Source organism: Pararge aegeria, chromosome 5, assembly GCF_905163445.1.
Source record: "Pararge aegeria chromosome 5, ilParAegt1.1, whole genome shotgun sequence".
Classification (NCBI taxonomy): Eukaryota; Metazoa; Arthropoda; class Insecta; order Lepidoptera; family Nymphalidae; genus Pararge; species Pararge aegeria.
The window spans coordinates 14,455,783-14,478,608 of NC_053184.1; the positions used below are offsets into that span (position 1 = coordinate 14,455,783).

Here is a 22,826-nt window from a genome sequence, read left to right on the forward strand (position 1 = left end):
GAGCCAGCGTGGTGGATTACGGGCTTAACCCATTCTCATTGTGGGAGAAGACCCGTGTCTTGGGCCGGTAATAGGTTGATATGATGATGCTTCAAAGCTTAATATAATTTAACTGTGGGATAACATAAAAAAAATACCCGGCTAAGTTTGTTGTGGGCTCTTCTTAGACCAGGGCGCGTTTGGAACCCTCGTAGCTTTAGGTTTAAGTTGGCGAACGAAGTTATCACAATCCCCTTATAATTATGTAAACATATATGTATGAACGCTTTATAAGTGCCTGTGATAGGCCCACATGAATAAAGAAATTTTGAATTTTGAATTTTGAAGTTTGAAGAGGTAAGGCCTTCGAGGCTGGTCCTCAAACATACCTGTTATTTGTCCAGCTCCAGCTCTATTGATATGAATTTTGGCTACGTCTGAGTCCTAAGAAACATAGATACAGCCCCTGCACAGTGCCTTATTTATAAATGGCAGTGTGCGTGTGTTTGCTTGTCTTCCTTTACGCCATAAGCATAACCAATCAACTCATTTTCTGCATAGTTGAATAACTTTCGGTCCTGGAAGAAAATCATATTTCTGAAGGTGGTTTTTCAGGTCTAATACAGTCAGATATGTTGCATGTTCGCGTGTGCCCAGTGCTCCTAATTGGAATGTCTTAGTGGTTAATAATAAATAATAATAAATATACTACGACAATACACACAACGCCATCTAGCCCCAAAGTAAGCGTTAGCTTGTGTTATGGGTACTGAGATAGCTGATGAATATTTTTTTATGAATAAAATGCACATAAATACTTATAATATACAGATAAACACCCAGTCACTGAAAAACATTCATGTTCATCATACACACATTTTCCAGTTGCGGGAATTGAACCCACGACCTTGGACTCATAAAGCAGGGTCGCTGCCCACTGCGCCACTCGGCCGTCAAAATTTACGGTTAATTGATGTACTATAACGGTACACTATTTAATTTTATAGGATATAATAAAAATTGCACTGTTCTGCATTGATGGTCGGTGTCTTATTCTTCCTGGCAAAGTTTTTTCAAACCACCACGTGAGCGAAGCCGCGAGTGGAAGCTACTATTTCAATAAAGATTCCTACCATTCTCGCACGGCTAGCATCGCAGATGGCATTTAGTTCTCCGAAGAAAGAAAAAAAAAAGTTGGCAGTCACAGACCAGTAAAGTATATGGCTCATATCATCATGTAATTTAACAATGATATAATCAGACACCAATACGCAATCTATAAGCACTCGAAACGTCCGCAATTTACCCCTATTCAATCGCTCATGATACCTAATGCGGTAATCAATTGCATATCGTGTAGAACCGCCTTTACAGGAACGTCTAGAACTTGGTAAATGATTTCCATAGCCATTGCTCAGTCGGTGCATAGCCGTTATGCATTCTGCCTTTGAACCGGCCATAATTTAATTGGAGCGTCTCGCATCTAAGCAGATCCAAGTTTCGAAGTTGCCCGCCTTCGATGGACAAACTTTATCACTAACCTACTTACATGAACGGTTTAAGCAAATATCCTTGTCATGCATGTATTGTGTACTTTATTGTCAACTACTTTCCGCCCGCAACTTCGGGTTTGGACCAATACACTAAACATTAATACGGAGCCAGTGGAGTGCATACAGCGGGCAGATGATAAAAAATTAAATAATCTCCAGTACGCGTTGTAAAAAACATAAGGATAGGCATTGTAAGAGTTATAATAAGCCTACCCAAAAGTTTTTATAACTTGTACTGGAGATTTTCTTCATTTTATATCATCTGCATACCCTGTGCATACCCTCTATGCACGCCGGACTCTATGATAATAGGGCTAAAGCGATAGTGACATACCTATTAAATCAATGGGTAAAATAATTAAATTGCATACCTTGACTTTACATAAAACCACGGTGTGAGATTTCCCAGTAAAACTTTCATATTATACCTATTAGATCTTTTCATGTTATTGTTTTTTTTTCAACTTAGACGTAAAAGATGGGTTTTATAATACTCGTAAGTCATTTTGAAACAGAAACTGTAACACCGTCTTAAAGTATCAATTTTTAATATCACAACACTCTTCACGGTACACAAACGTTTCATAGTGTTAAACAATCTCAAGTTATCGCGCACTCAAATGCACTGTTAAACACGTATGATATCAAGACATCAGTTTTTATTTTAATTCTATAATATTCTTGGTGACATACCGACAAACGCGCTTCCTACCGGATCCAATGGGTTTACAGGTATTATAGGCCAAATTAAAACAATATATTTCCGTTAAATTTAATATATTTCTATTTTGCGTGAAAAGACCGCAATTGATTTAATTGATATCATCGCAGCAACACACCGCCGACTGTGCTAGTTATACACCAAAGCATTCATTAAATTTTCTTAAAATTATTTTTTTCTTACCTTGGGTGGATAAACTGGGTGCGAAGAAAAAATGACAAAAACTAGAAAAATTGTCCTATAAAATATAAATAATTTTTTCTTTACTTTTAAGCTTAAAGTTTAATAAATCGTTAAGAAAATAATAAAAACACACTCCCATTAAGAAAATATTATATTTTTAATATATACTTTATACTAAAAAGTAATGAAAAGGTTGTTTACATTAAGAGATAAGTCAGAAAAGTTAGAGAGTACGACTGGCAGCGGTTCCTAAACAATATCCTGTTGGCTTAGCTAAGTTAACTGTGTATGCTTATTAATGTTTAAGTGTCACTACCATCACCACTGCATTCAGTTCGTGACACAACGTAATTTTCATTCATACCTTAGTTTTCTACTCGACTACTCGTATGTTTGAAGTCAAATCGTTCAACATAAACCTTAGTTCGCGGCGCCATCGTCGTACCGCATGACTGATGTTTTTTATGCGTTTTCCTTTCCGTTTATTGCGCCTCGGTGTTGCCGTGCCACTGTTGTATCACATTCCTTCACGTTTTATGTGAATCTCCTCAGTGAACTGGATTTGAACGCAGTGAAGTCACGCAGAGACAGTTTGTAGGAAATAAAATGTTCCCTTAGATTAAATTTAGGTCAGGTTAGAAAGACTATGAATCCTATAGATATACCTGCTTGTATTGAAGGCGTAGCATAACCTGTCTACTACAGCGCAACCGGTTATATCATCATCATATCAACCTATTACTATTGGGAAGAGACCCGTGCTCCGTTGGGGGCCAACGGAGCACGGGTCTCTTCCCTTATCCTATCCCTTATATTTCTCTTTATTTGTTCGTGACATTGACTACTGAAAGTATACAAGAACAGATAAACATAAAAAAGGTAGAGTGCAAATCGCTTTGTAGCCATCTCTGCCAGGCAACTTTAGAACTAGAAAAAAAGAGAGGAGCAGATTGTTCAACTTTAAAATACATACATAAGGAGGAGGGTTTAGACCGTTCACCAAGGGCTTCACACGTTCATGAGAAAATTGTGGAGAACTCTCAGGCATGCAGGTTTCCTCACGATTTTTTCCTTCGGCGTTAAACAATTGATATTTAACTGCTTAAAACGCACAAAACTCTGTGCCTCCCCGAAATTGGAGGTGAAGTCCGAATCACTATTAAAAATATTATACTGTAGGTATCTCGTTATACAAAATTACTGAAGTCCTTATAGTTTGGTGGTTGCCATTATCACAGTCCGCACATACCGTGGACTGCAAGGCAGAGCATTTTTACCTCCACCTAAAGTAGATTAGCACGTAGCATTTAAGAAGTTATACCTACTTCTTTTGGCGCGTTAGGGAAAAATGGTGAGAGTTAATTTTTACGTTCCGCGCGCACACCGTCACAAAAAACCGACACCCTGAAGTTAGCTATAGTCAACATTTTAGTTTTTCTAAAAAAGGTTTGACAGGTGACTTTCAATTATTCAAGCAATACCTTTTTTCTATTGTTAGTGTCGTTTTTCTACAAACGTAGAATACGGCGAAAGATAAAATTTTTGGAAAGATTTTTATCCTGTTACGCCAAAAACGCCAAGTACGTACATAACACACACACGTTTATTATTTCGAGATTGACCGAGGAAATGATTTTTGATGCATTGAGGTCGACATTGGAATCTGTATCTCGCTATCATTTGTTACGAAAAGAGAAGAGAGGTCGAAGTCAGGACCACTAAGCTATCGCCGCTTCTATCATACTTTATTAAAAGTTAATAATATTGTGTGTTTTAGTGCAGTGTAGAACGGTGGGACGGTTCCAGGGCGCCGCACCGTCGGCCTTTGTCGCCATGCATGTTTATTGTTTTTAAGCGTTCTCCAGTCTGTTTATAGCTTTTCGCTATTGTCGCATAATATCACATACGTTCACGTTTTATGTGAAACTCCTTCATCAAAATGATGTATTTGTCGTAAAGAAACACGAGAATGCGGACAAATGTATGAAAACTAGCGAAGCGAGATCTTTGAGTTGTCTTCAGCGGAATTTCACTTTGTCCGTCTTTACAAATAATTTACACAAATACTTCCTTATACATATAAACGCCCAGACACTGAAAAACATTAATGTTCATCACCCAAACTTTTTCCAGCTGTGGGAATCTAACCCACGGCCTTGGACTCAGAAAGCAGGGTCGCTGCCCACTGCGTCAATCAGCCGTCAAATTCGAGTAATAGTCGTATTTTAAACCGACATAAAAAAGGAGGAGGTTATGAATGGGGTCGCATCGTACCGGATCATTTATTTTCTTAACAGTAGACGATACAGCAAATTTCTTTTTTTGTGAAATTGTTAACAAGCGTTTTTTCACTTAACTTATTTTCATTGCCGGAATCAGTGCCAATGCTCCCAACTACGTCATAGAATGAATTGCTATTGGTGTAACCATTATTTACTACCACGTTTATCAATAAAAAAGAAAATAAATATTTAATAAGATTTAATATTAAATGCTTAACAATAGATATCCTAGCACACTATGTAACGTTTACCACAAATAAATGCTTTACATCAAGTTGCTAGTTTCACATAATAACAATTCAAAATCAAAAATATTTGTTATACATTATGGGGTAATAGCTGCAATTAATGGTAGAGCTCTTAAGCTATGGCCACAATGCCGCGTCCAACCTGCGTGCAGCCAATCACAAGTCTTGCTCGATCGTACGCTTCTTATGATTGGTCACATGCTAGACGCAAACTCGAACGCCACTAAGGACGCAGATTTGACGCTGAGGTTGGGCCTTGGCTCTCAGAGAATAGAGCATGGAATTTAAAAAATAACGCACGGTATTACGCAGTGCATAGGGTACATAATAATATTGTCACAAAATCAGAAATCTTAAAGCCTTAAAATTTAATTCTGAATCATACCGTGAACAATATCAAAATAATACTGCTTATAGCGATGGCAGTAAGCCTACTGCCATGTTTTCCACTATTGCAAAAGGCATGTAATTAATAAGACATGACGGAATTTGCACCTTGTAATTTTCGCTAGCCATTGGAGTAGTGTGGTGGGTTTAATATCTCTCTTCCATGACAGAGGTGGCTTATACCCAAGCTGCATTGGTTAGCGCTGACAATGTTCACCATGGTAATTTAAAAAAAACCTAAGCGATACTTCTATGCTGAACTGCGCTTTAACATATTCCAAATAATCAATTTAGTGTCTACATTAATTTGGGAGAAAATATTAGATTTTGCAAAACTCAAGACGTTATCATAAATTAAACAAATATAGAATTTACATAATAAAATCGGCCGAAATAATTACATGAAAAAAAAAATCTTATTTCTTTTAAATTATAATTGATTGAGAATAACCTTTAAGACTTAATTCAGCTGTTGCTGATTAGTTATAAGGAAAAAGTTATTTTACATTTTATAATTTACTTTCATAGTTTAATCAGAGGTAATGAAAGGAACGTATACGTATTTTATACACATAAAATATAGAACTTGGAAGAGGAGGAGAACGGAAAGGTCTACTATCTTCAACGCTTCCAAATGTGTTTATTATCAGAAGCAATGAAGGAATACCTATTAAGATAACGCACAATAGATTCATTAATTACATTTTTATTTATTTTTGTATTAGAAAACTGAGCAGGTATGCTATTTCTTACCAGATTCATTTATTGCTTTTACGGTAAGTAAAAAAAACCTTTATCATAAATGTATACTTGTAAAATGTTATCGCTGTGGTAAGTATAATAACTCTATTTGGATGATTCAATCATATTCTGACGATAAACCCGATTAGAGACAACATTTATATTATTGTCATAAAAATAAGTGCTATTATTGATATTGCAAATCGGAAATAAATAATAAAAGTATTTAATTGCCCTTTAAGAACTTAAAAGACCGTTTCCTTATTCCAGCCTTTCAATTGACTTTGTAAATATATTTAAATTCGGTTTATTTATATGGCGCCAGATCATTGATTGATGCATCATTTTCATTCTTGGATAACTTTAATGAAAACAAAACCTCAAGGAACTCCTATTGTAATTACACAATGATATTAATAGATCTAATTTCATTTATTGAAAAAATTGTTTAGAACTAAATGATATTCAATGTTCGAATAGTATAAAAACCGCTATCCTTGATAAGATCCGAGGTAGGCGTTACAACTAGGGCAGTAGTGATCGGCGTTTTGGCAAGAGTCCATGCAGTAAGGAACGCAAACGCACGGCCAGCATCTGAAAAAATCACAAGTATTCTTGAAAATATCGTGGGTACATAGCAACTAAATTAGGCGAAGAAATGAGATTATCACACATGATCGCTCCAGATAGGCGTCACAAGGTCTCACAGAGTCACAAAACGGGCAATGAAGAGAGCTATGCTTGGTGTATCTCTATTATGAAATCCGAAAGGAGATTCGTATAGTTAAACTTAGTAACATAGCTTAACGAGAAGAAAAGTTTGAGTGGCAATGAGTGGAGAACATAGCTTTGAAAGCCTTTGAGACGAGCATTGGGATGTTGAGGTTTCAAAATACTAGAGTGGTGATCCATAAACTATGGTTTAACATGCTTTCCGTCGCACACGAGTGGAAAATTATCTAGTCCATGTTGTACTCCATGTTGGTACTGAGAATTTCTCAGAAAAAAAAAAATCCCAAAGATTTTATGGCCTTACCTGGTGGTATCGAAACCATGCGTCATCAATATCTTATGGCAGTCCTCTGCTGGACTTAAAGTCTGTCCATAATCACAACGCTGGGCTGACGGTTTGGAAATCGCAGTAAATAGTAGTAGCACAGAGAACGCTGCTGCTCGTTTTCTGTTATGTACCCTTAATTGCCTTTTACGACACGTACATTCTGATCCGTCGTCACATTCCGTCATAATTGAACATTCTAACCTCTAACCCAACGAGGCAGTTAAGTAGTGTATATGCTTCTAAGTTCTCAGCAGTAATTATGCTATCACCAATTGGGTTGCAAGGTTAGCTCTTGATATCTAGCCCACTTAATAGGAGTACGCGACGTGTAATTGAAGGCACCTACTATATATACCTACGTATTTTAGTCCAAACAACCGTTGCCTTGCAAGTTACACATGATACGACGGTGTGTATTACTGCAATAAAAAAGTATTGTAATACTCAGCAAATAGGAATCTAAAATATTTTATTTATCCAGTGATATGTTATTCATGTATTCTGAAAAACGTATTTTTATTTATATTCGAAGTGAGGTTGGTAGTTAATTGCAATAAATAAAAGTGCAAAATCTAGCGATCCGCCATGACAGGTGACACGCCGAATTCATAATTATGACGTCACCTCTATATAAATATAACTTTGTACCGCTTGAACTTCGAAAATATCTTCATATATCAAGTAATCTGTGATTTCAGACTATAATTTGCGGCTTTTTGTTATCATCACCAAAATCAATAATATTTAGCTACAGAACAAGATCTTACCAAAGCTTTAATTTGTCTACGACGTCACGAATGCTGCCATGACACCCGCCAAGCAATTTTGCAGGAAATATATATTTTTTATTCATGTCCAGAATATTAGATCATAATATGGCCTGTCACCCTGAAATTGCTGAGGGCCATGACCACCATAGTCCTCAGTGGCGTGCATAGAGGGTATGCACAGGGTATGCAGATGATTTTAAATATCCAGTACGAGTTATAAAAAACCTTAGAATAGGTATTGTAAGAGTTATAAAAAGCCTACCCTTTAGTATTTACAACTCGTACTGGAGATTTTCTACATTTTATATCATCTGCATACCCTGTGCATAACCTCTATGCACGCAGCTGGTAGTCCTACTATTTGTTGAAATCGGTGGGACTGCGGCCCTTAATCTGAATACTTTGCAATGTTATATTTTCGCGCTCTGACTTTTGAAAGCTGCTGTCAGTTGAAGTAAGACAAAATATTGCATAGCTAATCTGACGTTATGCCACATATATTAATATGGGGTAAGTGGAAACGGCCGACATCTGGACATAGAGAAAAAACAATGCTTACATCATTATTATCTCAACTTTCGTTACTTTTGTTCTTCTAAGGATCTCCTAATTTGTTATGATACTCCGAGTATAGCTCCGTCATTTGTTGAATAATTGACCTTTCTACCCACAATTGGCAAACGTTTCGGAGCCATAATACACCAATAGCAACATGCACTGTTCAAAGACTGATCTTTTAAAATAAAAATATTGATCCTACAATTCCGGAAATCAAGAATTAGTTTTGAAATATCTTTATTAGATTTTGAGATATTTGCAAAATACCAAAACCCCCCTTTTTTAAGTTATTTGTCAATAACTTTATAATTTTTACAAGCGGATCTTCATTTTTTTCAAAAATCATCTAGATGTCATTCCAAATCGAATGACACCTCGATCATAATTTTTGGAGACTGCTGAAAAAAGTTGGTCCAAAAGGCACTTGTTGACTAGACTATTTAGACACATAAAGGATTTAATATTCTGATTCTTTAGTTTGGCTATTGTCAGCTAAATACGGAAAGTGTTAATATCGAATTCAAAACATTGCCTTTAGCGACAAGCCGTCACGCTTGGTAACTCAAGGTCACCGGGTTCCTCGGCCGAGAGGCTTCTGCGAATTTCGATGATACCTACGCCTTGACAATTGATTGAAGTAGTTTACAATTTTTGATATCATACCAATAGAGTATTTACCGCCGAATTAGTAAAATATTTTTAAAACCTTATTGAAATTTTTTATTAAAGGCTCGATACTTAGTGTGGAGCGATAAAAATAGTTAAAATAACCTTTTAATAACAAAGTATAGATTTAGGTGTAGATTATATTGTACTTAGTAGGTCAGGTACGATACTTTGCCAAATTCCCTCATCATAAAAGATGTTGACTTAACTTGAGCAATACTCGGTCGAAAGCGGTTAGAATAATGAAATACTTGTATGCAAACTATTTCATGGTGCCAATACTTCTACAAGAATAACTGTAACTGTGTATCAAAAAAAATTGCTATGATAAAAAAAGCTGTATTAGAATTTAAGGTGAAATGAAGTCACGTATTACTTTGACAGCGGCGCATTTCAGGCTGAAATCGTATTATTACTACAACCAAAATATAACTATTCATTTAAGACAAACTATCTTCGTAATTGTAAAAGAATAATTAAAAACGTTGTTAATTACTAAAAAACAAAAAAAACAAATCTTTCCTCCTGGAATATATTATGTCTGTATGTTTAAGTATGTTATAGATGTAATCTACTTAATTATGCTTACTTCAGTAAACAACAATAAAGTGATAATCTTATCACTTTATCTCCCAACAAGCTGATTGGTCCTTCTAGCAAAGGCCTGTTATTGTGCAAATAATAATACTTACAGGAATAGGCACAGCACCAACGCTATTATGTGGGTTTTTGTCGTGGCCTTGTGGTCTACTCTGGTGACCACGCTAGCTCTGCATGAGGGGCAGACCAGTGTTGAAGGTTTCGGTCCAACGGCAACCACGTTCATTTTCACTAGAAAAAAAAATTGATAGGTCCTAATCCGAATTGTCTTATCATCACAATAAAAAAATGGTAGAAGATTACATAAATTACACAAGCATTACTCTAATCCATTATTAGTCTATTCATTGTACAGGCTCGTATTCTCACATTCTTTGGTCACGTATCAAGGGAAGACAATGTCTCCATCGAACGTTTAGTAGTCCAAGGAAGAGTCGAAAGCAACAGAGCACAGGGATAATCGTTCATTAGGTGGGCAGACCAAATAAAAGCTGCAGTAGCCAACCCCTTACATGAGTGTGCAATAAAGGCCGCTACCAATGAGAGTGGTTACGGATAGTCAAGCGTACACAACATTAAAATGGCGATCACGACCGCTCTAACATGGGCAAACCGACTGAAAAGAAGATGACTCTAATCCCCACACGAGCCTAGAAAACTTCACTTCTTTAGCTTCACACAGGCTAACTTGTCATACCTATTTGACATTTGTAATGAGGCCTACTTGAAATAAATGAGTTTTTAATATGTATTTGATCGATGCGAAGTCTTATGTAGGACCTTACAAATAACAAGAAAAAAAACCGACTTTGGTTAAATATTTTAAATCCATCTATAAGTGACCGAGTTATATCAGAACACACATTTAAAAAAAAGAATTGATAGTCTAGCCAGTACTCATTCAAGCGATTTCAATATTAAACCTTGCTTTTTTTTAATGCCAAATATAAACGCAGATATTATATACGACCTTAATATTACTATTCACCATTTTCAGTAAGCACCATGACATCATCTCGGTCATAGCGGTTTTTACTTGTGTAACTACAAATTTATAGTGAAGTTGATCCCCGTTTATCATTACACATGTATTGTTTGGATATTATTACTACTTGTGCGCCAGTGATTCCAGAGTTGATAAAGCTGTGGGAGAAGATAAATTTTTATCCTTTTCTCGGGGAGAAAATTTACTCCTGCCCATGCTAGCCGTGCTGTAGGAAGATTTAGAAATTCACTGTCTCAGAGTTTTCTCCGGTCTGGTCTAGTCGGAGAGTTTGCTGTACCTTGCACCCTACTGACAAAGGCATTACGCCAAGCGATTCAGTGATTAGGTAAGATGCCGCATAGAAACCGATTTGGCGTATGGGTTTAAAATAACTGCTATATCCCTTAAGGGTAAAGCTAGGGCTAACTACCAATGGAATAAAAAAAACTAAATGAAAAATATCACTTTATAGGATTCCTTAGGTCATTAATAAAGATAGAAAGAAAGAAAAACTTTTATACACACATTAAAATTAACAGTTAGGTTAATACCCTTATATACTAATAAGGGCACTTACTTTTATCTATATCTATCTGTCGCTCAACGCCAATTTGCTAATGACGTGTAGATATTAATTCTACCCCCACCCATTAGACAAACATAAAGACTCATCAAACAGCCACAGCGTTTGAGGTTGCCCAGAGGGCTTAGGTACTACCATCTCCTAAAGCATTATTATTTGAAAGTGATAGTATATACCTTGACTCACTAAAAATAAGGATTATAATTCTGAAACAAAACGTCAAAATATCAAAATTATACGTTCTGCTTTAGGCGATAGTAATATTCTTAATTGCCCGTGGGTAATCATAAATCACTTAACTAAACTGAATGTGTCTTAACGTCATTGGCCTTAGATACGTCATGAGAGATGATTCAAACACTGTCTAATACCCGTACTAACGAAGAACAAGGCAATGCCTAAAGAAGTAACGCCTAATCTAAGGAGATTCCTAGGCATCAACCGTACCACAAGAACCAATAGTTACCAAGAGTTGGTGAAAAGTATTTTTTCTCAATAGTATTTTAAATCATTATATTTAGGCGATGCCTAGATTTAGTGTTAACGGGCACAAGCGAAACTTTCTTTATTGTTAAATAAGCCGATGCGCGAGCGACATTTATGCCCGCAAATATGGCAGCTGAACCCTTTGGCAAATGAATTGACAGGTCTTAACATAGTGTTCCTTGGTACAGTGTGAAAAGGACAACACCACTTTAAGAACTGTCAATTAAATTTACTTTAGTGATTTGTGTTCCCACCATCACACATAGTCAGCACTTTATTGGCTGTCAAAAATGTTCCAATATTAAAACTCTTCCGCTTAACAAAACTATCTTTTACATGTATGACGTTATAATCGACCTTCACATTTAATTTCGTACTCCCGAGGTAAGTACTATCAAGAAATTCTTTTAATAGGTTTGCGGTAAGCTTCATCCGGTATTACGAGAGAATAGTGGATTGTCTTTTATTTCACTACTTTAGCTAGTAGACCTTGAATGCAATCTCATCTGGTCTTAAGTGATACCATTAAAGATACTAGCGGACTAACCTGGTAAGGCTACGGGAGTTATATTAAACTCATACGCTTTATCGTACCTATGTAAAAGATTTGTTCGCAATATCTGTTCAATTATATCAATATTCCAAAGCAGTACGAAATTAAATGAGATGAAAATTTCTTGAAAAAACTATTAAAAGTTTCATCATCATTTCAACCAATGGACGTCCACTGCTGGACATAGGTCTTTTGTAGGGAGTTCCACAATCCACGGTCCTGGGCCGTTTGCCTCGAGCGGCACCCAGCAACTCGCCTGATGTCATCTGTCCACCGCGTTGTCGACCGACCTACGCTGCGTTTACCGGTGCGGGGTCGCCATTCCAGCACCTTAAGACCCTAACGTATATCGGTTCACCGAGCTATGTGCCCTGCCCATTGAAAGTTTAGTAAAACTTATTTGGTGCTGTATGCATGTATAAGGTAGGTATTGTTTTTATGTGTGTTATGTTTCCACCGCACTTAAAATTTGGAAAAACCATTGTTAAATGTACTGTCAGTTACTAAATCTTTTATATCCCCAATCTATAACTATAAGGACTTCTTATTACCACAATAAAACCATTGTTTCTTGGTACAACCATACGAGTACAAACAAGGAGGTTGATTTTTATTAAGTCGTTAATTTGGCCCGTCCCATTCCGACGAAAGTAAATTTATTTTTATCCTACTCAAGAAAATATGGAGTCTAGCAATAAATTTACTCGGTCACCAATTTTAACTTAGTAACTTCTATTTTTCTTTAAAAGGGTCAGTTGCGATAGTCCTATTTTCGTTCAGATTCTCAAGAGAATATTGTTAAAACTTATTGCCATGTAGTCGACTCAGTGAAATCAATAGAAATCTATTTATCATTAAGTTGTCGATTCATTGAAGTGAACGCTTTTCTTTAGGTTGTGTTGCATACCTTCTTTACCATATAATCATAACAAAATATATTGAAACCTATTAGATTTTAGAGGAATGTGCAGCGTCCAAATAAACTCATGCGAGTTTCAGGATGCGAAGAATACTACATCAGTTTGCGTAATAAAAAAAAAACTAACCCTTCTGCACCAAGGTTTGGTAGCAGCCATATTATGATATCATTCTTAAAAACTCACTCGATACTCTACTAAATATACTTAATGTTTGAAAAGCAACGTAGCAAATTGTTTACTAAACACTTAAACTTTTTGCCATTGATTTGCTATTGTTCCTCCAGAAATTTCGTCATCCGCTGATCCTCATCAAAATTAAGTGCGTCCGAAGCGTGATGATGCATTCTAAGATGGTAGTGGGCTAACCTGTTAGGGAGTATGACAGTTGTATTTAACCCTAATCAGTTTCTACGCGACATCATACCCGAACGCTAAATCGCTTAGCGGCACGTCTTTGTCGGTAGGATGGTAACTAGCCACGGCCGAAGCCTCCTATCAGACCAGACCAGAGAAAATTCGGAAATAATAAATTCTTAAATCTTCCCTGCCTTGGGACCTCCAACTTAAAACACAGCGCTTACCGCTGCGCCAGAGATGTCGACAAAGAGATACCTAATTACTATCTGATATTGACCACAATCTTAAAAATTAAAAACGCTGTTGTTTTCTACGGAATTTGATTAAATTAAATAAAAACTGTTATTCTTTAATTTTATCTTTAACACGAATTGTGTCTTACAGTCAATGTGTAAAGAGCTGTCACAAATTAGATACGTTCGTTATGAAATGAGTTACATGATGGCATTTTGATGCCACAGAATCAAGGCCGTGTTTTAAACCAGCAAACACCTACTTCATCACTACTTTAGTATATAATATATAATATTACTGTTTTCCTTGTGATTTGTTGCAGTAAATGTTTTATATTTCATTCTATTCTACTTCTAAAAAACTAATTTATTCACACAGTTAAGCCAAAAATCATTTAATTTGTATCATACGAATGGTATTTCTTCATCACAAAATAGACTATAATTTTTACTTACATTATCATTACTCAACTACCATAGATACAAAGTTAAATATTTGTTTTTCAATTTAATAGTGAACTATTGAGGTGTCAATATAATTAGTGGGGATGCAGTAATAGTGGTTACCATGTATCTATCATGATCAAATCAATGAACCCAAACTCGACACATTTGCTGTAAATTGTGGAAGGTTTGGTTAATCTGGAAAATGTTCTAAGTGCAGCGTCAGGTCAAGGTCACAAATGCGGTGTCATTCTTCACATGGTGTATCTAATTTCTAACCACGCTATTGGCAGTAAGCAATATTAATATTTACTTTATGCACTTAATGAAGTCATATTCCTATGGCACGTTTTAAGCATATTAATAAAAACGAACATCACTACTGTACCACATTTAGGAAATAAAGATTGAATTTGATATGATTAAAGCTAAGAAAAGAGCTGACTATGCTCAAACTGCTAAACAAAGATTTATTTATCAAACCAAACCATAGTTATTAATTTAAAGAACTACTAGCGGACCCCAGCGCCATCTGTCGGGATAATTTGTGAATCTAAACCATCCAGGGTGCCACCCAAATGTATACCAAAAAAATCATTCAAATCGGTCCAGCCGTCTAGGAGGAGTTCAATGACATACACACGCACACAAGAAATATAAAGATAAAGATAAATTAGTCCACCCTTTTAAGAACCACAATAATACACACATTCATATATGAATAGGGGGTTTCTGCAAAGCGATCAATCTTAAAGAAATCTAATAATTTTCATCAGATATAACCTCAAATGTCTGCGCACTCAACAGGTAGGTGACTATAGATACAAAGATTGTTTAGTGTTTACCCGTTTGGAGAAAGTACAAAATGTACCATCGTTCCACCTGCGTACACTATGTAATTACCACGTATTTACAAATAAAATCCCATCCATACGAATACGTTTAAATTTTCACCTACAGTTTAAAAAAAATATGTACTAAAAATAATGCAAATAATTACCTTTTTCGCGATGTAACTAATAAACTTAACAGAAAACACTGAACACAATGTCAATTACCAACGGACTAAACGACCACGCCGACAGAAAAGTAACAGTCAACTAAAAATAATCCGCTTGCCTTCGAGGTTAGTCATCGGACTCAATACATTCCTATGATACACAATTTACCGGCTGGAGTACCATTAAGATTAAATAACGATAAGAGTTCATGATTTGCTGATGATTATATTATAAATTGATGTTTATATTTTGCCGTGTTGTGACAGAATACAGTTGTCACCCCGCCTTTTCCCGCGGGTATCGTACGAGGCGACCAAGGGAATATAACGGAGAGTGAGCAGCAGCGTCCTCTACTACTACCATTAACTGCGATCACCAACCCGTCCGCACCGCGTGATGATTATGGGCAAACCCTTCTTGAGAGAGGCCTTTATAGGCCTTTTATTTGTTGGAGAGGACTGTTATAGAATATTGATGATGAATGACTGAATGAATGGATATACTTTTACTGAGACCAAAAAGTACATAGAATTAGGCCGATTGGCGCAGTGGGCAGCGACCCTGCTTTCTGAGTCCAAGGCCGTGGGTTCGATTCCCACAACTGGACAATGAGAATGGAGTTGTGCGATGAACATGAATGTTTTTCAGTGTCTGGGTGTTTATCTATATATTATACGTATTTATGTAAATAATTCATAAAAATTATTCATCAATTTTCTTAGTACCCAAAACACAAGCTACGCTTACTTTGGGACTAGATGGCGATGTGTATATTGTCGTAGTATATTTATTTAATATCCAGGGTTTTCTAGTTGAAAAAAAGCCAAGGACCGAGCTGGTCTTAATAAGCGGCATCAATCATAATTCATATCAGACTTGCAAGAGTTTACTTCCACAATAGGCTAAGTCCACTTGCACTGACGCGTCCGTTATCCATGTACCTAATAGAGAAAGGCCGCAAATAGAAGTGGATTGGTCCCTGCGGAGCAACCAGAGCCACGTTCCCAGACAAGCTCTGGAAGACACAGGGGAAGCGAAAAAGGGGAAGACCAAAACAAACCCTGCTTTCTGAGTCCAAGGCCGTGGGTTCGATTCCCACAACTGGAAAATGTTTGTGTGATGAGCATAAGTGTTTTTCAGTGTCTGGGTGTTTATATGTATTTTCTAAGTATTTATTTATATATAATTCCTAAAAATATTCATCAGTCATCTTAGTACCCATAACACAAGCTACGCTTACTTTGGGGCTAGGTGGCGATGTGTGTATTGTCTTAGTATATTTATTTATTTATTTATTTAAACCTGGCGCAACTACCAAAGCGGAGGCGCAGAAGATTGGCCTTACCTGGAGTGAAACGTTCCCAGACAAGCTCTGGAAGACTGGAACCCACAGGAGAAGCGAAAAAGGGGAAGACCAAAACAAACCTGGCGTAACTACCAAAGCGGAGGCGCAGAAGATTGGCCTTACCTGGAGTGAACTAAAGCGTGTGGCCACAGACAGAACGCAATGGAGAAGTGTTGTATCTGCCCTTTACCCCAAAGGGGAGTCGTAGGAAGCAAAGAAGAAGAATTTTGCAACCTAATAATCTTACAGTCGAGATTCTGAATCTACTAATTATTATGCGATTTTATCACCGAATGGCTTTTTTTTTGTTTCAATAAAGACTGAACATAACACCCTCATAGGTTTAAACTTAATCTATACGCCGCATGGATATATAAATCTTTTTGTATAGCATTCTAGCTTCTCATGAAAGCGGAGAAGCCAGAATGCTATTAAAAATATCAACATCCATACGTTCTAAATTAAACTTATTAAATAAATTTGTTCTTTCGCCCTCGTTACGTACTGAATCGCTTTTGTCGCGCGTTACAAATACGACAATCGGTTAAAAGCAACAATGCGTTGATAAAACGCGCATCGCTGAAACGAGGTACACTGGAGATGAGTAATGCTCTTGATAAAAAGTTTGTATTAAACGTAAGCTTATAGAAAAGTCCTATTATAGTATAAAGGACTACGTAAACGATAAAAAAGCTTGGGTGTAAATTATTGCTCTAACCAGGTTCTCTTCTAATAATTTAAAATGACATTGTGAGATGGTGATAACAAAAAAAAAAAAAAAAACACCCGGCTAAGTTTGTTGTGGGCTTCTTCTTAGACCGGGACGCGTTTGGAACCCTCGTAGCTTTAGTTTTAAGTTTACGAATATGGTTATCGCCATCATCTCACTACCGTGTAATTCTTATGTACGCATCAAAAGTGCCACCTGTGGGCCTACTTGAATAGAGATATTTTTGACTTTGACTTTGACTTTGAATAATACCGTAAAGTAACCGTACAGAGCAAATCGTTCGGGGACACAAAGAACTACAAAAATATAACGGATCATCTCTCCTAAGTGAACAGAGGCCTATGGCCTACGCAATATGGGTGTTAAATAGTAAATAAATATACTACGAAAGTACACACATCGCCATCTAGCCCCTAAGTAAAAGTAGCTTGCGTTACGGGTACTAAGATGACTGATGAATATTTTTATAAATAATATGTCATAAATACTTAGAATATACATATAAACACCAAGACACTGAAAAACATTCATGCCCATCACACAAACATCATATGATTTAAAATGTATATTTTACCTATAGATTGTCAGAACTTAGCAGTGAGTCATTTTGATATTGTGCTTCCTATAATTCCACCGTGGGCTTATCAACTTGTGACCGCGCGCTCTCCGCCTTCTATCTCGGAAACGGTTCAACGTATGATTTTTTTTGTAATTTTAATTTGTATAGAATCTTTTATTCTACAATATTATTGTAGAATAAAAATATATTGATAATAAATGCAAATAGCAACAATCCATAGGAAATGAGATATTTACAACTTTCAGGGTGTCAATATACAAGTATAATAATATATAAGTAGAGATGTTGTTATTATATTCTCATTCACGATACCTTTTGTTTTCATGTTATGGTGTTATTGTATATTTTCATATGCTGTGTTTACTTTAAAGAAAACATTACACTTAAATAGAATAGTTAAAATTTTAAAAACGGTTGTATTAGTGTAAGTGTTTGTAAGTAAACCTAATAAATAAAATAAAAAATAAAATAAAATTTACATATTTACAGCTGAGTATCTTGAATTCAGAGATTCTTACCTTATTTAAGCTTAAATGACTGGACTAACAAGGTCAAATAAGTAGTAGATGTTAATTTTAACAAAAAACGTTAAAAGATCCTCGTTTGACTTGATACACGAACTTTGGCTACCTAGTAGTATTGAACTCAAACTTTAGACAGTTTTTTATAATCAGATAATAAATATTGATTACATTAAAAAAACAGTCTCTACCCCCTCCTCTCCGCACACTCGTCACTTACGAATGGCCGTTTGACGTGCATGGACCGGAGCATCCTCAGGAGATGTTGACTTTACAATAAATAATTGTTAAGTAAAAGGCATATACACATTACGTGAAACTGATTGTTTCACGTAATTAAAATAAACAAATGCGCCCTATTTAAAATAGCTTACTCATTAGATCATTTAATTTATAAATAACTAGCCTGTTGCCCGCGACTTCGTCTGCGTTTGATTTTGTATTTTGATGCGGCATTCAATTTAGTTGTAGTTCTAAAAATAATTAAAGTATTCAGTATCGCTCAGCCTTAAATGAGGGGTTTGCTGCTTTCCGCTGAGGAGTTCTGTCCTCTATCTCCAACCACATTCAGATCGACAAAAAGTTTGGGCAAAATTACACACATATTATAACATCTATAGTACAAAAATAATTATTTAAATTGGTTATAATTTGTCGGAGTTATGGTGTACAATCGTCAAACACTTTTATACCTGATCCCAAAGGATCCGAGCTTGTCGAGGTAAAAAGTATCCTTTATTAATTCTAACCCTAGGGTAAAAACTATTAGAGAACGGATGATATATGCCTTGGAAACTGCTAAAATTAGGTGTTAGTGAAAGCAGGCATAAGGCGTTTTATTAGTTTACACGTCGTTATACAGAGATAAAAGGAATTTACACTAAAGGCACTGTTACAGGAAATGCGAACCAACTGCTTAAGTTTCAAGTGTTCTTCAGTACACATGACGCTCATTGTGCTTTTAGCTATGCTACGCTTCCTATTTTTACCCTGCAAGTTATTGTATCGAATCACCTTTATATAGAAACGAAATTAAACCATTCAAGTCATTGTATTGCATAAAACCAAATGGATTTTCATACTCTTTAATAAAAAAATTAAGTAATAACATAAGATGTTGCAATTTTTAGAAGTAATTTGATGTTTTTTTCATCTCACTGTTCCATTTTATAAGAAATATTGTAAACAACTAAATCACTCCTCATATCTGGTAGATTTATAATTCTCTATTTAATGTCAAAAGGTTGCTTAAGTTAAGGTCGCAGCTCACTTATACTGAACCGCTCCCGCACAGCACAAATATGAGGATTTAATACATTCCGCCCCGTGAATACACTTTACAGTTACAGCATAAAAAAGCATACAAAACTTTCTACAATCTAGCTACTCGATGGTTTACTTCTTGCTTATCGCAAGCATCAAGAGCTATTCGCTTACAGCAGACGCCTGGACCAGTTAGTTTAGGTTAAGGTTAGGCTTTCTGCTGTTGCTGTCTTGCGCTCGGTTGTGCACAGTGTGCAGTCTATGCGATTTGAGGGCATTCTGTGTATTATTTATAGTTGTATAAATTATCCACGACCTTTATACGATTTTTAAACTCTTCATGGTAGCCCAGGCCTTGCGGATTTTCGTATTATAGTGATCGCCCGATCATTCTGATATTAATTATTCTTAATCTGAAACTTAGATAAAGCTTTGTCTCATTATCATTATCTACGTCTAAATAACATATATTTACTGACAGTCCTCAGTAACTAAAGTAACAGTAACTTTGCTCCTTAGCAACACTTCTTGAACCACTCGGCGACCTGGGCGGCCTGCTAAGCTTCTGGATTGAGCTCGGTTGCCTGCAGTGCCTTACGTACAACGGACGGTTACAGACCAACCAATTGTGGAAATGGCCCAGGAACGGAAGAAACCATATAGTTATAGCCCGACTTGGCAATTAAATGGACCTGTCTGCCACCAGGGCAAACTGTAGGACATTCGTTTAGTAAAAATGCAGAAGCGCAGATGGTATGATGGCATACCATCTGCGCTTCTGCATTTTTACTTCTTATGTATTAACATACAGTAACTGTTATTATAATTAACGCATTAAATAAAATATTATTTTAGTAACGAAACTGTTTTTTTTAGTTTACTGAGTATGACTTTTTTAGTACTTATAATTATTATAAGTTCTATAAAGTTTGATGTTTGAAATCTGCCAGGCGTCTCATTCCCATGAACACCACGTTTTTTCTTTGTAATTATTTCATTGAAAAAATTCAAACAAATTTTGATATCACATAGGGACAAAAGTTATTCATATTTTAAATGTTTCGACCAGATAATGCCGAGATAAAGCGATTACTTAATATCTAACTGTAGAATTTAGATCCATTTATAATTCAATGGTCTGCTGACAAATTTTTGCGGGGATACGACCGACTGGGACACAATAGATAATGACTGAACATTAGTTAATTATTTATCCAGAGTATGAGCCAACGTATGCGCTGCAGTTAGGGCAGTAATGTTCAGCGTTGTTACAAGAGTCCACGCAGTACGGGACACACACACATGGCCAGAACCTGGAAAATAAATAGGTATAGATGAGGAAGATACACATAAGTAAAAGACAGATAAAAGACCAATATACATCAATAATAATTGTAAACAAATTCGGCCATAACTTAATCTATACTTATAATGATAAAGATAAGTACTCAAAAGTTACTTTTACAAGAATAAACTAGTAAAAAAAGGGGTTTTGACAGGTTAACCAGTTCTTATTTACTGAGCCATCACAAACCTATGATATCACTTACTGACTGACTGACTGACCAACACTTTTTGTATAGTTCTTACGTATACAACAACAACGTAAAACAGCAAATCCCAAAGTTCCTCAATTTCAATTTAAAGGTTATTCATAGACGGAGAGACAGGTTGCATTTCGTGGCAGTCAATCACTCATTCAGTCAGTGTGTGTCATTTTGATTTTTATTCACTTGTATCCCTATTTTATGGGCGATGTAGCCTGTGTCTAGCAACTGATTCGAGATTATTTATAGTGCTTTCCTATATGTCATACCCTACCTACAATTGTACCGTGCGTTATAGGTCACGGATTATATAACAGATCACGAATATATTTTTGAATGTTTCTTTATAATTTTTTTTTCTATTTCTATTGCATTGTATATTTATACATATATCTATATTTATTTATGGAATATATATAATATTTTTGTATATATAATTTATGTTGGTAAGTTGTACCATCTACCAATTATCTATAGCATTTACGCCTACGCCTTTGGTTAAGATAAGGCCGCCAAATTGTAGCAAAACCAAATGTTATTGTGAATTTTCTGTGGTGTACAACAAAAGTATATTCATTCATTCATTTATTCACGGATACTTTAATTTCCATTCCTGAGTTCAGCTAAGAATCGTTAGGTATCGGATTCCTATTAAATTTTCAGTACCACTGGAGCTAGGCAATGGAGCGGAGCTTACCATCGAGTGGTAGACTTTTACTGGGATTGCTTAGCATGCTCTCCGAAGCACGGGACGTTTACCAACAATTGCATACCCTCATGCACGCAACTGGTAAAGTGAGACGTTATTGGTCGGATGATGATACATACCCTATAAGACATAGCAGCACAGCACACAAATGTGTTCTCATTGAAGGGATTCTTTCCACTCTTGTGACTATTTGTTGATTGCATGACCGACAAACGTATGGGGTAGGTCCCGGAGCCATATTGTTTGTGACTATCACAGCTGGAATTACAGTGGCTCCTTGCATAATTGTGGTATTCGGATGTACCACGGTTACATGTGGTTGATTTGTAACCGGGTATCCGGCGTACGCTGGGTAGCTGGATCCAGGTGCTGGGCCGGAGTATGGCGGCGGATCCGGTCCAGGATATACATGGGCTTGCACCCCCGGATTATTGTCCATATCTCTCACTGAAATAATAAACAAGGAACCATCAATCAAACCCTTATAATAATAAATAATAATAATAAATGCTTTAATTCAGGCCAAATACCCATGTGACAAAAATGACAAAAATTTAAACAAAAAGTGCAAAACAATAGTTGGAAAATCCAACAGTGCACGCCTCATAATCTCATTCATTACAATAAAATTGAGATTATATGTAAAAAATAACAAAACTACATCTAATTAAACCGTGAAAAGTAATAGGCTTATATTCCTGAAAATACAGGAGCCGATAAAAAAAAAAAATCGATAAGTGAAGTATTTTGCTCGTTATCGTGACCGCAAGATATGGGATCCGCACATACAGACACACGGACGTCCAAGACAGAACTTTTTT

General features: G+C 36.1%; 2 protein-coding genes across 2 annotated transcripts; both read right to left on the bottom strand.

The window, feature by feature from the left end:
- Positions 1-4,900: 4,900 nt before the first annotated feature.
- On the bottom strand, positions 4,901-15,459 carry LOC120623749 (lipopolysaccharide-induced tumor necrosis factor-alpha factor homolog). Its single transcript, XM_039889957.1, has 3 exons — positions 15,310-15,459; positions 9,841-9,979; positions 4,901-6,688 (listed from the first exon to the last, which is right to left on the bottom strand). Exons 2-3 carry the CDS (start codon positions 9,972-9,974, stop codon positions 6,586-6,588), a joined length of 237 nt encoding a protein of 78 aa, XP_039745891.1. The 5' UTR covers positions 9,975-9,979; positions 15,310-15,459; the 3' UTR covers positions 4,901-6,585.
- Positions 15,460-20,866: 5,407 nt separating this feature from the next.
- Positions 20,867-22,444, bottom strand: LOC120624038 (lipopolysaccharide-induced tumor necrosis factor-alpha factor homolog). The gene is made up of 2 exons (XM_039890349.1): positions 22,125-22,444; positions 20,867-21,062 (listed from the first exon to the last, which is right to left on the bottom strand). Exons 1-2 carry the CDS (start codon positions 22,442-22,444, stop codon positions 20,960-20,962), a joined length of 423 nt encoding a protein of 140 aa, XP_039746283.1. The 3' UTR covers positions 20,867-20,959.
- Between the last annotated feature and the right edge of the window lie 382 nt (positions 22,445-22,826).

Excerpts from the sequence above, each read along its gene's own strand:
- LOC120623749 (XM_039889957.1), bottom strand. The coding sequence starts at position 9,974 with ATGAACGTGGTTGCCGTTGGACCGAAACCTTCAACACTGGTCTGCCCC. Across the intron at positions 6,689-9,840 it reads TTGGTGCTGTGCCTATTCCT|ATGCTGGCCGTGCGTTTGCG; the intron begins GTAAGTATTATT and ends TGATTTTTTCAG.
- LOC120624038 (XM_039890349.1), bottom strand. The coding sequence starts at position 22,444 with ATGGACAATAATCCGGGGGTGCAAGCCCATGTATATCCTGGACCGGAT. Across the intron at positions 21,063-22,124 it reads GTGCTGCTATGTCTTATAGG|GTTCTGGCCATGTGTGTGTG; the intron begins GTATGTATCATC and ends TTTATTTTCCAG.